The following is a 14,773-nucleotide window of genomic DNA, read 5'->3' on the forward strand; positions in this document are numbered from 1 at the left end:
TGTGGAGGGATGTATTCACTCTTGAGTGTTTCTATGGTCCGGTGTGTTGTATGTAAATAAAGATGGGTATTTGACGAACACAAACACCCAACCCGCGAGCTAGGCAATTTAATTAGACGCGACTAAAATCCGCTTCCAGGCCGAGAATCGAGCCCGGGGTTCTCTGAACCGAAAGTCATTCAGTCAGGGAGTAGGACTATCCTGGAATAATACACTGCTCAAAAAAGGTTTTGCGTATTCTGGTTTAGTGCTCCTTTTATTTTTCTGAGTGCGTAAACGCATAGTCATTCAAAAAATAATTAGCGCAAGGTACTGTATTTTCATCGCATTTAAAATTTTATCACACTTAGTTTTAATGATTTCAAAAAAATAATTCACCTCCCATGTAGATACTCACGACGAAGATTTTATCTATAGGTTCAATTGTTTCCGAGAAAAGCATACCTGCGGGAAACAATAGAACGCGCTCAAAATTGTTCATTATGTGACAGATCAATACCACGCATAGTTACCTCGAGCCCCGAGGCATGCTTGAACACGACGAAGCATACGAGGCGTACGCCGACTAAACAAGGATCCTATCCCAAAACATGAAGAATTGCCCTTGCTGCTGATGGCACTCCAGGGCAGAGAGCTATTTCCATCTCGCACCGGATCGTCTCCAGACTCTGATGATCCTGCTGTGTGGGTGCAAGCTTAAGGTGATCTCATCAGAAAAGAGCTACGGGCTGTAAATTATTGCTCAGTTCACACGAGATGCCGCTTGTTGTGGTTTAAGAACGGCGTTTGGCACAGGCGTCCTCGATAGCAGTCTTCCGTCGTGCAGACGATTTCACACTCTCTGATCCGACATATTCACTCTGTTGGCTCTCCGAAGATCCTGGCAGAACGAGTTGGCAGTAGTTGAGGTTCTACAACGTCCTGAAAGCGACAATAACCGATCCTGTGGGTTGTATTGCAGGCGTCCTCTCCGTTGTCGATCAGCAACCGCTTCTTTCCCCGGAATTTTTTATACTCTGTAGACATCACTGGCTCACTCCAACGCGACCTATGACATCCACTTGTCGCCATCCTTCTTGCAGCGATGTCATAATATTCCAATGACAGTAGTAGAAATGAGTATTCATGCCATATTTACCTCAGATCTACACGTACTGTCTATACACCATTGATTTTTCCTTTTCAAGCGATGATGTTAAACTGACCGACCTGTCGGACAAATATCGAACCTGATGGGTTTAGTGCCACTATGTGCATCTACAGTGTATACTGAAAACATAGTTGAGCTACCGTGACATATACAGTGTGAAATAGTAATATGCGAAACGTCTTTGAACACTGTATATGGAAATGCCTCCCCTGTGAACCATGTGACCTTGCCGCGGTGGGAAATTTGGGCGTCCAAATGAAGGAGATAACCGAACTCTAGGTGCAACCATATCGGATGGGTATCTGTCGAGAGACCAGATTAACTAATGGCTCATCGAAAAAGGGGTAGCAGCCTTTCGGAAACTACAAGGGCGGTAGTCCAGATGATTGGCCGATATGGGCTTGTAATAATAGTTGTCATGGCTTAGCTGTGATAATATTGCTACATGGCTAAAAGCAACGGGAAACTACAGCCGTAACTAAATACCGAGAACATGCAGCTCTCTCTGTTTGAATGAATGGTGTACTTATGATGAATTCTCCCGCGAGTAAAATATTCCGAAGGTAAAATAGTCCCCCATTGGGATCTACTGGTGAGGACTACACGGGAGGGGGCAATCATCAGGAAGATGAATCCTGACATTCTGCGAGTAGGAGCGTGGAATGTTAGAAGTTTGAATCGTTGTGGTAGGTTAGAGAATATGATGAGGAAAGGATAGAGTAAAATTAGATGCAGTAGGTATAAGTGAAGTACGTTGATAGAAAGAGCAGGATTCTTGGTCAGGCGACTACAGAATTATCAACACAAAATCAAACATGGGAAATGCAGGAGTTGGTTTAATAATGTATAAGAAAATAGGGCAACGGTAAGCTGATACGACCAGCATAGTGAAATAATTATGGTTGTCAAGATAGATACCAAGCCAATGCCCACCAAAATAGTGCAGGTCTGTATGTCTACTAGCTCAGCAGATGTTGAAGAAATCGAAATATATGAAGAGATAGAAGATTTAATACAATGTATAAAAGGAGACGAGAATGTAATTGTGATGGGAGACTGGAATGCAGTGATAGGCCGAGGAAGGGAAGGTAATGTCGTAGGAGAATTTGGACTGGGACAAACGAATGAAAGAGGAAGTCGGCTGGTTGAATTCTGTGCGAATCATAATTTATTCCCTGCTAATACTTGCTTCAAACACCACAAACGATGGCTGTATACGTGGACGAGACCTGGCTCATCGAAAAATGGGTAGTTGCCTTTTGGAAACTGCAAGGACTGTAGTCTAGATGATTGGCCGATATGGGCTTGTAATAATCGATACTTATCATGAGTTAGCTGTGATAATACTGCTAAAACAACGGCAAGGTTACATGGTTCACAGGGGAGGCATTTTCATATACATTGTTCAAAGACGTTTGGCATATTACTATTTCACACTGCATACGGTATGTCATGGTACCTCAAATATGTTTTCAGTATGCACTGCAGACTAATGCCTGATACACATAGTGACGGTAAACCCATCAGGTTCGATATCTGTCCGACAGGAGGGATTGTGATTAGTCAGAGATTCAGAAACCAAGTGTTGGTATGCAAGTCCTTCATAGGAGCTGACGTGGACACTGACCACAACTTGACGGTCACAAATTGTCATCTGAAGTTGAAGAAGTTGAAGAAACGAAAGAATCCAAGAAGATAGGATCTAGATTACATGATAGAAATGAGTGTGAGGGATTTTTTCAAGGAATATGTTGCATAAGGACTACATGAAAAATCTGAAGGAAACACAATTGATGTAGAGTGGACAGTCGTTAAGAATGAGATCAGAAGGGCTAGCGAATGAAGGCAAAATCAAGAAAGAGACAGTGGATAATTCAGGAGATATTATACCTGATTGATGAACGGCAAAAGTACAATAATGCAAAAAATGAGGAGGGCAGAAAATAATGAAGTAGATAGAACGTGCAGGTCAGCTAAGGAAAATGGCTGGAAGAGAAGTGCAAGGATGTTTGTAGGTTGTATGGTTGTAGGAAAGGTAGATGCTGCATACAGGAAAGGAAAACTAGGTGTATGAATATTAAGAGCTCAGATGGAAAACCACTTCTAGGGAAAGAAGACAAGGCAGGAAGATGGCAGGAACATATTAAATAATTGCACCAAGGGAAAAAAGTATTTCATACGGGTCTAGAACAAGAAGAGGCTGTTAATGCTAATGAAATGGGAGACCCAATTTGGAGGTCAGAATTCGGCAGAGGTTTGAGGGATCGAAATAGGAACAAGGCACTTGGAATTGATGACATACCCTCAGAATTACTGACCGCCTTAGGAGAAACCAGCATGGGGCGGATATTTCATTTAGTGTATATGTAGCAGGAAAAGCACCATTCGATTTTGGACAGAATGTTGTTATACCTATTCCAAAGAAATCAGCTCACCATTAGTTTAATATCTCACGATTACAACATTTTAACCCGTATTATTTGTGGAATAATTAAAAGACAAGCTGGAACTGATTTGGTAGATCAGTTTGGCTTCAGAAGAAATGCAGGAACATGTGAACCAATCCTGACTTTACTTCTGATCTTAAAGGATCGAATTAAAAAAGACAAGCCCAAGTACATGGCATTCGTAGATCTAGAAAAGGCGTTCGATAATGTTGATTGGATCTAGCTATTTGAGATTCTGTAGGTGATCGGGATCAGATACCGAGAAAGAAGAATTATTTACAATCTGTACAAAAATCAGCGTGCAGTTATCAAAATCGAAAGCTATAAAAAGAATCATCAAACCAGAAAGGAGTAAGGCAAGGCTGCAGTTTGTCCCCTCTACTTTTCGTTGCATATATAGAACAGGTGTTAAATAAAATCAAAGAAGAATTTGGGAAAGGAAACACAATCCAAGGAGAGGCAATCAGAACTCTGCGATTTGAAGATGATACTGCTATTGTATTTGAGACCGGGCGAGTTGGCTGTGCGTTTAGGGGCACGCAGCTGTGAGCTCTAATCCAGGAGATAGTGGGTTCGAACCCTACTGTCGGCAGCCCTAAAAATGGTTTTCCGTGGTTTCCCATTTTCACACCAGGCAAATGCTAGGGCTGTATCTTAATTAAGGCCACTGCCGCTTCGTTCCCACTCCTAGGCCTTTTCTGTCCCTTCGTCGCCACAAGACTATCTGTGTCGGTGCGACGTAAAGCAATTTGCAAAAAAAAAAAAAAAAAAAAAAAAAAAATATATATATATATATCAGTCTGCAGACGATCTGGGGAAATTGCTGAATGGTATGGATACAGTGTTGGAAAATGAGTACTAGCGAAACTAAATAAATACAAGTCAAAAGTAATCGAATGCGATCGAATGAAGTCACGTGATGCAGGAAATATTAGATTAGGAAATGAAGTCTCAATTCAGGGCCTCTCAAACGCCCAAAATCTCACGCGTGCAGACAGCGGCGCAGAGTTCCTGTGCACAGTGCATCGGTTCCATTCGGCTCGGTTCGGACCAACGCTTTGTCTCTGGGCTACTCGGCTAAGCTCGGCTCAACTCGGCTCGGATTTGGAGCGCTACGGAGCATGTGAGGAAGAGGGAGACAGGGAGAGCGAGCGAGACAGGCGTGGGGAAAGAGAGAGACAGCGCTATTGCTCCAAGTCGAGGAGTGGGGGGGGGGGGGTGCATACACTCTGGTCAACCAAGCGAAGTCGTCTTTTGCACCGTGCACAGTGCATGCACCAGGCGCATGTATCCTGAGAGGCCCTGTCTTAAAGGAAGTATTTTAGATGAATAATTTTACTTGGGTACTAGAATAACTGTGCAGGCCCCGTAGTGTAGGGGTAGCGTGCCTGACTCTTACCCGGAGGCCTCGGGTTCGATTCCCGCCCAGGTCAGGGATTTTTACCTGGATTTGAGGGCTGGTTCGAGGTCCACTCAGCCTACGTGATTAGAATTGAGGAGCTAACTGACGGTGAGATAGCGGCCCCGGTCTAGAAAACCAAGAATAATGGCCGAGAGGATTCGTCGTGCTGACCACATGACACCTCGTAATCTGCAGGCCTTCAGGCTGAGTAGCGGTCGCTTTGTAGGCCAAGGCCCTTCAAGGGCTGTACTGCCATGGGGTTTGGTTTGGTTTAGTAGAATAACTAATAATAACAGAAGTAAGGAGGACATAAAATGCAGACTAGCACAAGCAAGGAAGGCCTTTTTTAAGAAATGAAATTTGCTCACTTCAAACATTGATGTAGGAATTAGAAAGATGTTTTGAAGACTTTCGTCTGGAGTGTAGCATTAGATGGAAGTGAAATATTGACGATAACTAGCTCGGAAAGAAAGAGAATAGAAGCTTGTGAAATGTGGTGTTACAGAAGAATGCTGAAGGTGAGGCGAGTAGATTGAATCTCGAGCAAAGAGATACTGAATCGAATTGATGTAAGGAGGACGATTTGGGTAACTAGAACAGAATAAGGGATATAATGATAGAACACATCCAGGACTTGTTTAGTTAGTTTTTGAGAGAATTGTAGGCTGTAAAATGGCAGGGATGGACCATGGTATGGGTATGACAAATAGATTAGAGCAGATGTAGGATGAAGTAGTTCCGTACAAATGAAAAAGGTAGCATATGATAGGGTGCCATAGATAGCTGCATGAGACCAGTCTATGGACTGATGACCCAAACAAAAACAACAACACATATGAAAATGAAAAACCACGGAAAACTAGCTTCACGGGTGCTTACAGTTGGATTCAAATCACCATCTCCCAAATGCAAACTTACAACTGCACGACCGTGTAACCAGAGTTTATAGATGAAACGATTGCAAACAGAGCATCTCGTATTTGCTTTTTCCTGGCATGAGAACTTTTAATTAAAAATTCAGTAAATATTTCTTACCTGTCTGGAGATGCCGGTGTCAAGGCTCCCTTGGGACGAGACCGATGGCGTCCTGGCGAGACGAGGCTGCCCGCCTGGGTATGACTTAGACTGATGAGTGAGCGTAGGGTAAGCATCGACATGAGACCGAGGCATGTCCGGCGTCACGGTGTGAGGCGCCACTGTGGACAGTGGCTGCACGATGTGCTGCGCCTTCGCCACATTGAACTCCTGCAACACACACACAATACTTTCTTGTGATTCAAGGTGCTGTTAGGTTTAAGCTAGAACAAGCCTGTCAAGAACGCTGGCCACTACGATGGAGTTGAGACAAGCAAGGCAGTCATGGTAAAATGGCTGGTGGTGATGTGCTTCACTCTGTATGCACGGTGTAAACAAATCACTATGACCTTGGTGTAATTGTTATGTTCAGTTTATATTGTAATTCAAAAATGTACCTCCATTCACTTTTAAATATATTTCACATAACGGGATCGTGGAGAAACTGTGATAATAAACAATCTTAGTGTATACATGATTTCCCCCTTTAAAAGATTACATATGCGTTGTGGTATTCCTGAGAACACACTAACGTATTGACCACACTGTTGTGCGTAACTCTATAACCTACGGCTTTACTCTTGCTGGAATTGAATTGGTTATAATTATTATTTACCATAGAGTACCCTCTTATTATTACAGTTCTTAAATTGATCAATACACATTAAACAGTTATTCAGATACTTTATTAGTTCATGTGCACCAGTCACTAATAAAAATGACAGTTAGATAGAGAATGACTCCTATCTTATCTGAAAGGTGTAGGGTAATAGCTTACATGACAACAGATCATGATACATTTTTCGGAAGAGGATATGGTGGTTGGATTCCCACCCTGAATTTAGGATTATTTAGGGCTTTTTTACGCGAATTAATGTACTGCATTTTATAACAAAACAAAATTATGTTGTGTGAATTAAAATAAGAAATTGTGAGATTTGCCGTTGTAACATCATTCAAATTTAAATAAACCTGAAATATCAATGAAAGAAGGATCTACGAACATTTGCTTGAAAGTAAACTCCGCCGGAATATTTTTCCTCTTCGTGAAATGTGGTATAGCTCCATTGACTTGTGTTAGCACGGGGCACTACTCGAACTTCCCTCCGGCTGTGGACATCAATGACCTCAACTGGGCTGCATGTAGTTTTTCCGCTTATGTAAGCGCATATTGTCGAACTAGTTCTGTCGATCTAATTTCATGTTGGTGACTTAATTCCATCCCATAAACTAGCCTTGCATTTGTCAATGAAAGACTTGGCATATTCATTGCCATGATGAAAAAGCTATGTAAGACCAGTAAGAATATAAGTCTCAGTTCAGATCGTGACGTAACATTCAGATGAGATCAGGACAGATCAAGAACATCCTTCAGTTGAGCACAAATAAGAGGTACCTCTCCAAGGGATGCAAGCCCTTTAATCACTTCGCACGGTCACGTGGCCTCTCCTACCACGAGTCTCCCCCTTTCGACATTCCTCATTCAGCCACCTAATAGTGTCTCCGTTCTAACTCACACGTGGTGACGCGTTATTTGTAATCTTCCCGCTTCTTCTCAGCGTCCCCACGCTACCGTAACTGTTAGCCTCGTGGTGTCGTGTGCGGCCTTGCCCTTGAGCAATTGATATTCCGATGTATGTAAACACTCCTTACTATAAATACCTGCCTGTGCTATTATACCAACTTCTGAATTACTTACAGTTAAACATCTTATGTTCTTCAACAAATCTCACCGTGTATACAAGTTTTTTACCGTTAATTCTGAACACATATATGATCAACTCTAATATTATATTATGCATGGTTAATGAAATGGCGTGGGCGATAAATAATTAAAAGTGAAACTCGATGACGAAAATGAATACAAAAATAATGATATTTACTTAATAATCGATGATAAGGAATGCTTGTAAATGAGTTGAAAAATTACAGCGTATAAATAATAGATACTTCCATTTTCTCGTGGAAAGAGAGAACAGGAAGGGAGGAATTTGTGTATAAAGATATGTGTTTAATAACCGAAATCATATTGATCGGATATCATTAATATAAATATTTTATTAAACGTTCATTTACGAGACATTTCATAATGTTTCTCTTAATAACAAATTACAGTGGTAATAAATTAATGGGCTTCAGTATTCACAAATAAATAAGATTTTACTACTATTCAGAGCAAGGTAGTAGAAAACGTAGATAAATAGTTTGGCCTTGCAAAATGAATAAATAAAACAAACACGAAACTAACTTTCCTCTTGTATATATATTGTGATGTTTGAATTCTTTGTCTTCAAATTCTTTGGATATTTCGTTTCATATTGATTTAAACGCAGCCGTCACAACACGGGACCTTCCTGTCCTACCTTTCAGTGTGTTGTGCGGATTATGGACTTACGGGAGAGATGTCTGTCTAACCAACGATGCTAGAAGGGACTGACCACGGCTGTGGTCAATGCCACCTATGGCTCAGCTTGCTGTGCCTGCTCTAAAATGAAGTAAACATATTCAACTTTCCAGGTGTTAATCTTTCTCCTTTTCAACGTAGTATCAGTAGAGGAGCAATGGGGTTCCCACGGCTCCCCAATCAGAGGGCGCGCAGCAGGTCACGTGACTACTGAGTTAGCGCGCGAAATTTGAATTCCACGTCCTGTTGTTTGTAAACAAAGCCACGTTCTTTTTGATAGCTGTCAGCTGCCATCTTTAAACAAGAGAGTATTGCTAACCTCAGTGCTGCCATCTTTACGGCACTAAACTTCATCGCTGCCACCTTATGCACGTGGGCGCGCGAAATTTGAAATTCCACGTGCTTTTTTGACAGCTGTCATCTTTAACCACGTGGGCATGGTAGGCTAACCTAAGTAAATGGTTATGCTTTATTGAATTCAGGGGAGTAGGGGGGCTTAAAGAGGTAGTCCTTTTGCCCCAATCTCCCCTTACCAAAAATAAGGGACGGGTGAGTGAGAGATATGCTCTCTCTCTCTCTGTCTCTCTATCTCTCCCTAGAGGTCCACCACCGTAGCGATGTCTACTCTACAAAGAACATTGCCCTGGCCAGGGCACGGCCGCCTCTTACGAGGCAAGTGAGGAAAACTTTGACTTGCACCTGTATTTATGTCTACGTTTGTGACGTACCCACTCTGCCCACAGATGTGTGACAAAATTATGACGTGGCAGGTCACCTTAATATTAATATAAATAAATGATATCTCATTGTTTCTCCATAAACAATATCCTATGGGCGCCATCCTTCAAGCTTATGGGTTGAAAACGATAGTTGATAATTAATAATGATAATAATAATACGTAATGAGACTCTAAAAACTCCCAGGGGTGAGGTGACGGAACACAAACCATTAAGTACACTTACTTGGAAGTTAAGGATCATTAATAATAATTTGAGAAAGTACAAATTAAAACAGCTATTTATTAGGATGAGGAACGTGACGTAACGGCGTATTAACGAAATCTGAACTTACGGAAGCAAAAGAAAAATTGAATGAAATAAACTCTAAGAACATAAATTGTAATGCGTAGACTTGCAGTAATTTCTGCCATTAGCTCACCATTTGTAGACTCTTATCTGTATACGATGTATGTAGCAGCTGTTGATTGATGGATCTCTCGTACAGGCGGCGTCATCTGTTTTTGTGGGTTCCAGTCCTACTTCTGCTTTGTGCATAGTACACTAGCTGTTCTACGACTTTTCCTGCCTTTAGCACTTCCTACTGTACTCCTTATATAAAGTCGTAATGAGTCCTAATTTTAATAGCAAAACCACTATGTTTTACGTTCATGGAGAGAATACACTTGTATTCTTCTGTAGGCCTATTAAGGAAATGTAGCGTAACTAAATTCATAACAAAATCTCTCCTGCCCTATACCAGTGAAAATCGGTCTCCCGTTGACTTTACCTCTCGTCGTTGAGATAACAGGTACCAATGAGAGTAACTTTTGAGTAGAACACTATTCAGATGCGAAGTGAACTAAGTTAAAATCTTCTCCGATGATAGATTCGGATCGTCCTTCAAGTAAGAATGTCTGAGTGTTAGTTTCCCTCTCCAGCCCTTGTCGTCGGAGTATATAGGTTCAAAGTCTCCCTCTATCAGCCATATCACATGGTCCAGTAAGATTTGATGTCTTATCCCTTCTCCTATATATTGCTGTGAATCCATCATGTTGTTTCATTACGTCCATTCACATAGGTTGAACTTTCCCGCGGAAACGAAGCGTCAGGTAGCGAACTTCGAAAAGTAGGCGTTAATAAGTTTCCAACTGTCTCTTCATAGTATGGAAGGGGTACGGTCTCTCGTAAGCTTGATGACCATTTCCTGGTAATGGGCTGAAATTAGCCTGCTGACTCTGGTCACCTCACTACGGCTATTGGAATATTTACTGCAAGCTATTAATACGAATGATGTTGAAATACTTTGCACAATAAGTTGTTCGTTCAGAATACGTTATAGCCGCGATACAAAGAAATGAAATGATGATGTGAAATGGATGATTAAAACCCTATATATATATAGATATATACTAGCAAGATACCCGTGCTTCGCTACGGTATTATACTGAAATTTATAATTGAATGCTTATTGTTTTAGATATATAATCCGACGAAATTCACGATCTGACTCGTTTTCTGCAAGAATCCACCAAAATTTCCGATCTGACTGGTTTTCTATTATTTTACGGCACGTTTCCTCCCATTTTTCAATCTTCCTTTCCAGCAATCGATTTCGTACTTCCCGGGCTAGGCTCAAGTATTCCTCCCGGTCAGATGGGTCCGTAAATCTTTGCCATCTTTTCCTATAATCATTTTTTATATGGATAAAATCCTTCAGGAGATCCGGCGTGGTGTCATATTGGGTGCATTGGCGGCACTGAACCCGCGGCCGGACTGCATTCTTAGTCATTACCCGTCCAGGAGCCGTTTCCAGCGCGGTCCGCACATTTGACGACGGTCCGGAATATTATTATTATTATTATTATTATTACTATTATGTGTTGCTGGAATGGCTGATGACAGGGAAAACCGGAGTATCGGGAGAAAAACCTGTCCCGCCACCCTTTTTGTCCAGCACGAATGTCACATGGAGTGACCGGGATTTGAACCAGAGAACCCAGCTGTGAGAGGCCGGCGCGCTGCCGCCTGAGCAACGGAGGATCCTTATAAGTACATTAATAACAGCTAAAATCAATTGGTCTCGCCTACTTCTACACCCCACCGCCGTTAAGTTTATTTACCGCCGCCCCCCAAAAAATTTAATAATAATAATAATAATAATAATAATAATAATAATAATAATAATAATAATAATAATGTTATTTGCTTTATGTCCCACTAACTACGTTTACGGTCTTCGGAGATGCCGAGGTGCCGGAATTTTGTCCCGCTGGAGTTCTTTTACGTGCCAGTAAATCTACCGACACGGGGCTGTCGTATTTGAGCACCTTCAAATACCACCGGACTGAGCCAGGATCGAACCTGCCAAGTTGGGGTTAGAAGGCCAGCGCCTTAAACCGTCTGAGCCACTCAGCCCGGCCCAAAAATTTAAAGAATGCTTGTTTCTTTATGTTTAAGGGAGATTCCAAACACCAATGTTCACGTCTATTACCTTCAGTTTTGAGATATAAGTATCCCAATAAAAATAATTTACTTTCTGCACTTCATATCACAATACTCCCCCCCCCCTAAGTGAACTTTCCCGCAAAAAAATACTTGTTTCTTTAATAGTAAAGGATCTTCTTAAATACCAATGATCACGACTCTAACTTCTTCAGTTTTTGATTTATGTGTCCTCATGAAAGGAATTCAACTCCTTTACACTCCCGCCCTCCAAGATGGTTTCCCCACCAAAACGCGCTTTTCTTTGTTTTTAAAGGAGATCCAAATACGAATTTTCACGTCTGTAACAACTTTAGTTTTTATTAGATGTATGTATTCTCATACAATTAAGCCAATTAATTTTTCAATTCTTCCCCCCCTCCCCTTCATTGGATTTTCCGAGAATACATGTTTCTTTACTTTTAAAGCAGATTGCAAATATCAAATTTCACGTCTGTAACGTCTTCATTTTTGTGATATCAGTAGCCTAATTAAAAGAATTCAACACCATTTTCAGTCACTTTTACTACTCCCCTCCACCCAAGTGGTATTTCCGAAAACTAAAAACACACGTTTCTTTATGTTTAATAGAGATAAAAAATACCTTCACTTCTGTAACATGTTAAGTTTTTTTTAGATATACTGTAATAATTCTCATTTTAAAATTTCACCCCTTTTGAGTTCCCCTTAAGTGGAGTTTCCAAAAACAAATCACCTATATTTATTTACATTTACAGGAGATTCCAAACACCCACTTTTTACGTCTGTAACATTTTACGTTTCCAAGATATTCTGTAGATATAGTCTTTCAAAAAATTCACCCCAATTTGTCACTCCTGTTTAACCGCCATTAATTGGATTTCCCAAAAACTAAGAATTACGTGTTTCTTTATTTTTAAAGGAGATCCCATATACAAATTTTCAGTTCTGTAATTTCTTTGGTTTCTGAGATATATGTATCCCCGATAAAGGCATTCAACCCATTTTTCACCCCTTTTACACCCCTCCTATTAGGATTTACAGGAAACAAAAAAATACGTGTTCCTTTATTTTTAGAGGAGATTCTAACTACCAATTTTTACATCTGTAAATTTTAAAGTTTTAAGATGTAGACGCACTCATTTTAAAAAATTCACCCCCCCTTTTCACCCCCCAATATTTGAATTTTCCAAAAACGAAAAAAATACGTGTTTCTTTACTTTTAAAGTAGATCCAAAATACCAATTTTCAGGTCTGTAATATCTTCAGTTTCTGAAATATAAGTAGCCTCATTAAAGGAATTCAACCCATTTTTCACCCTTTTACACCCTTCCTATTGGGATTTTCCGAAAACAAAAGAATACGTGTTTCTTTATTTTTAAAGGATTCTAAATACCAATTTTTACATCTATAAACTTTAAAAGTTTTGAGATATAGATGCACTCATTTTAAAAAATCACCCCCCTTTCACCCCCCCATTAATTGGATTTTCCACAAACAAAAAAATACGTGTTTCTTTATTTTTAAAGGAGATCCCAAACACCAATTTTCAGGTCTGTAATATCTTCAGGTTCTGAAATATAAGTGCCTCATTAAAGGCATTCAACCCATTTTTCACCCCCTTTTCACTCCTCCTATTGAGATTTTCCGAAAACAAAAAAATACGTGTTTCTTTATTCTTAAAGGAGATTCTAAATACCAATTTCTACATCTATAACCTTTAAAAGTTTTGAGATATAGATACACTCATTTTAAAATATTACCCCCCTTTTCACCCCCCTTAATTGGGTTTTCCAGAAACAAAAAAATAAGTGCTCCTTTATTTTTAAAGGAGATCCCAAACACCAATTTTCAGGTCTGTAATATCTTCAGTTTCTGAGATATAAGTAGCCTCATTAAAGGCATTCAACCCATTTTCACCCCTTTTCACTCCTATTGCGATTTTCCGAAAACAAAAAAATACATGTTTCTTTATTTTTAATGAAGATTCTAAATACCAATTTTTACATCAGCAAACTTTAAAAGTTTCGAGATATAGATTCACTCATTTTATAAATTCACCCCCTTTTCACCCTCCGATTAATTGGATTTTCCAAAAACAAAAAAATACGTGTTTCTTTATTTTTAAAAGAGATCAAAAGTACCAATTTTGAGGTCTATAATATATTCAGTTTCTGATATATAAGTACCGGTATCCTGATTAAAGGCATTCAACCTTTCTTCCCCCATTTTCACCCTTTTTCACCCCTCCTAATGGGATTTTCTGAAAACAAAAAATACGTGTTTCCTTATTTTTAAAGAAGATTCTAAATACCAATTTTCACATCTATAAACGTTTAAAGTTTTGAGATATAGATACACTCATTTTAAAATTTCACCCCCCCTTTTCACCCCCTTACTGAAGGAATATCCAAAAATCCTTTCTTAGCGAGCACCTACATCATAATGTGAATATATCCCCAAAATTTCATTTCTTTATGTCGAGTAGTTTTGGCTCGGCGATGATGAATCAGTCAGTCAGTCAGTCAGGACAAGTTATTTTATATATATATATATATTAATTTAAAAATGACCTACCAGTGATTAAATATGTACACCTTATCAATTAATTATACAGTTCAATAATTTAATACATGCCGTGATGTCCCAAACATCACACGTTGAGCGAGTGGGGGAATGCATAGATCAGCATGCATTGCGCGCGCATTATAGGAGATCGATAAGCAGTGGATAGAGGAGGTGCGCGCGAACATGCGATGTTTGCACACTCTGGCGGAAGAAGTTTAGTACGATAGTCGATGTGTATACATATTGACAGACGATCGATGCATGCTCTGGTGGAAAAAATGTTTAGTCGATGAATCGATGCGCGCTCTGGTGGAAAAAGTTTAGTACGATAGTCGGTGCATGCATAATCGATAGGCGATCTGTGCACACTCTAGTAGTAGAAAAAAACACCTTACTGCTGCTACGTTAGGCGGCATTTTAAACATGGCTATTGATAGTGCTGTTAAGAGAGCATCGCTAACTTCAGTGCTGGCATCTTGACGGGGCTAAAACCTCATGCACGTGGTAGCGATCAATTTGAAATACCACGTGCTTTTTTGACAGCTGTC

The 14,773-nt window shown here is 40.1% G+C and overlaps 1 protein-coding gene across 1 annotated transcript in view; it reads right to left on the reverse strand.

Annotated features, from left to right (window-relative positions):
- The window catches only part of Sytbeta (Synaptotagmin beta), a 924,592-nt gene that overhangs the window by 98,496 nt on the left and 811,323 nt on the right, over nucleotides 1–14,773 (reverse strand). Inside the window, exons 6-7 of the mRNA XM_068226251.1 lie at nucleotides 6,035–6,244; nucleotides 2,336–2,338 (exon numbers count right to left, since the gene is read on the reverse strand). Of these exons, the coding sequence (XP_068082352.1) occupies nucleotides 2,336–2,338; nucleotides 6,035–6,244 (213 nt within the window). The remainder of the gene's footprint in view (nucleotides 1–2,335; nucleotides 2,339–6,034; nucleotides 6,245–14,773) is intronic.

Source organism: Anabrus simplex, chromosome 2 (genome assembly GCF_040414725.1).
Source record: "Anabrus simplex isolate iqAnaSimp1 chromosome 2, ASM4041472v1, whole genome shotgun sequence".
Lineage (NCBI taxonomy): Eukaryota > Metazoa > Arthropoda > Insecta > Orthoptera > Tettigoniidae > Anabrus > Anabrus simplex.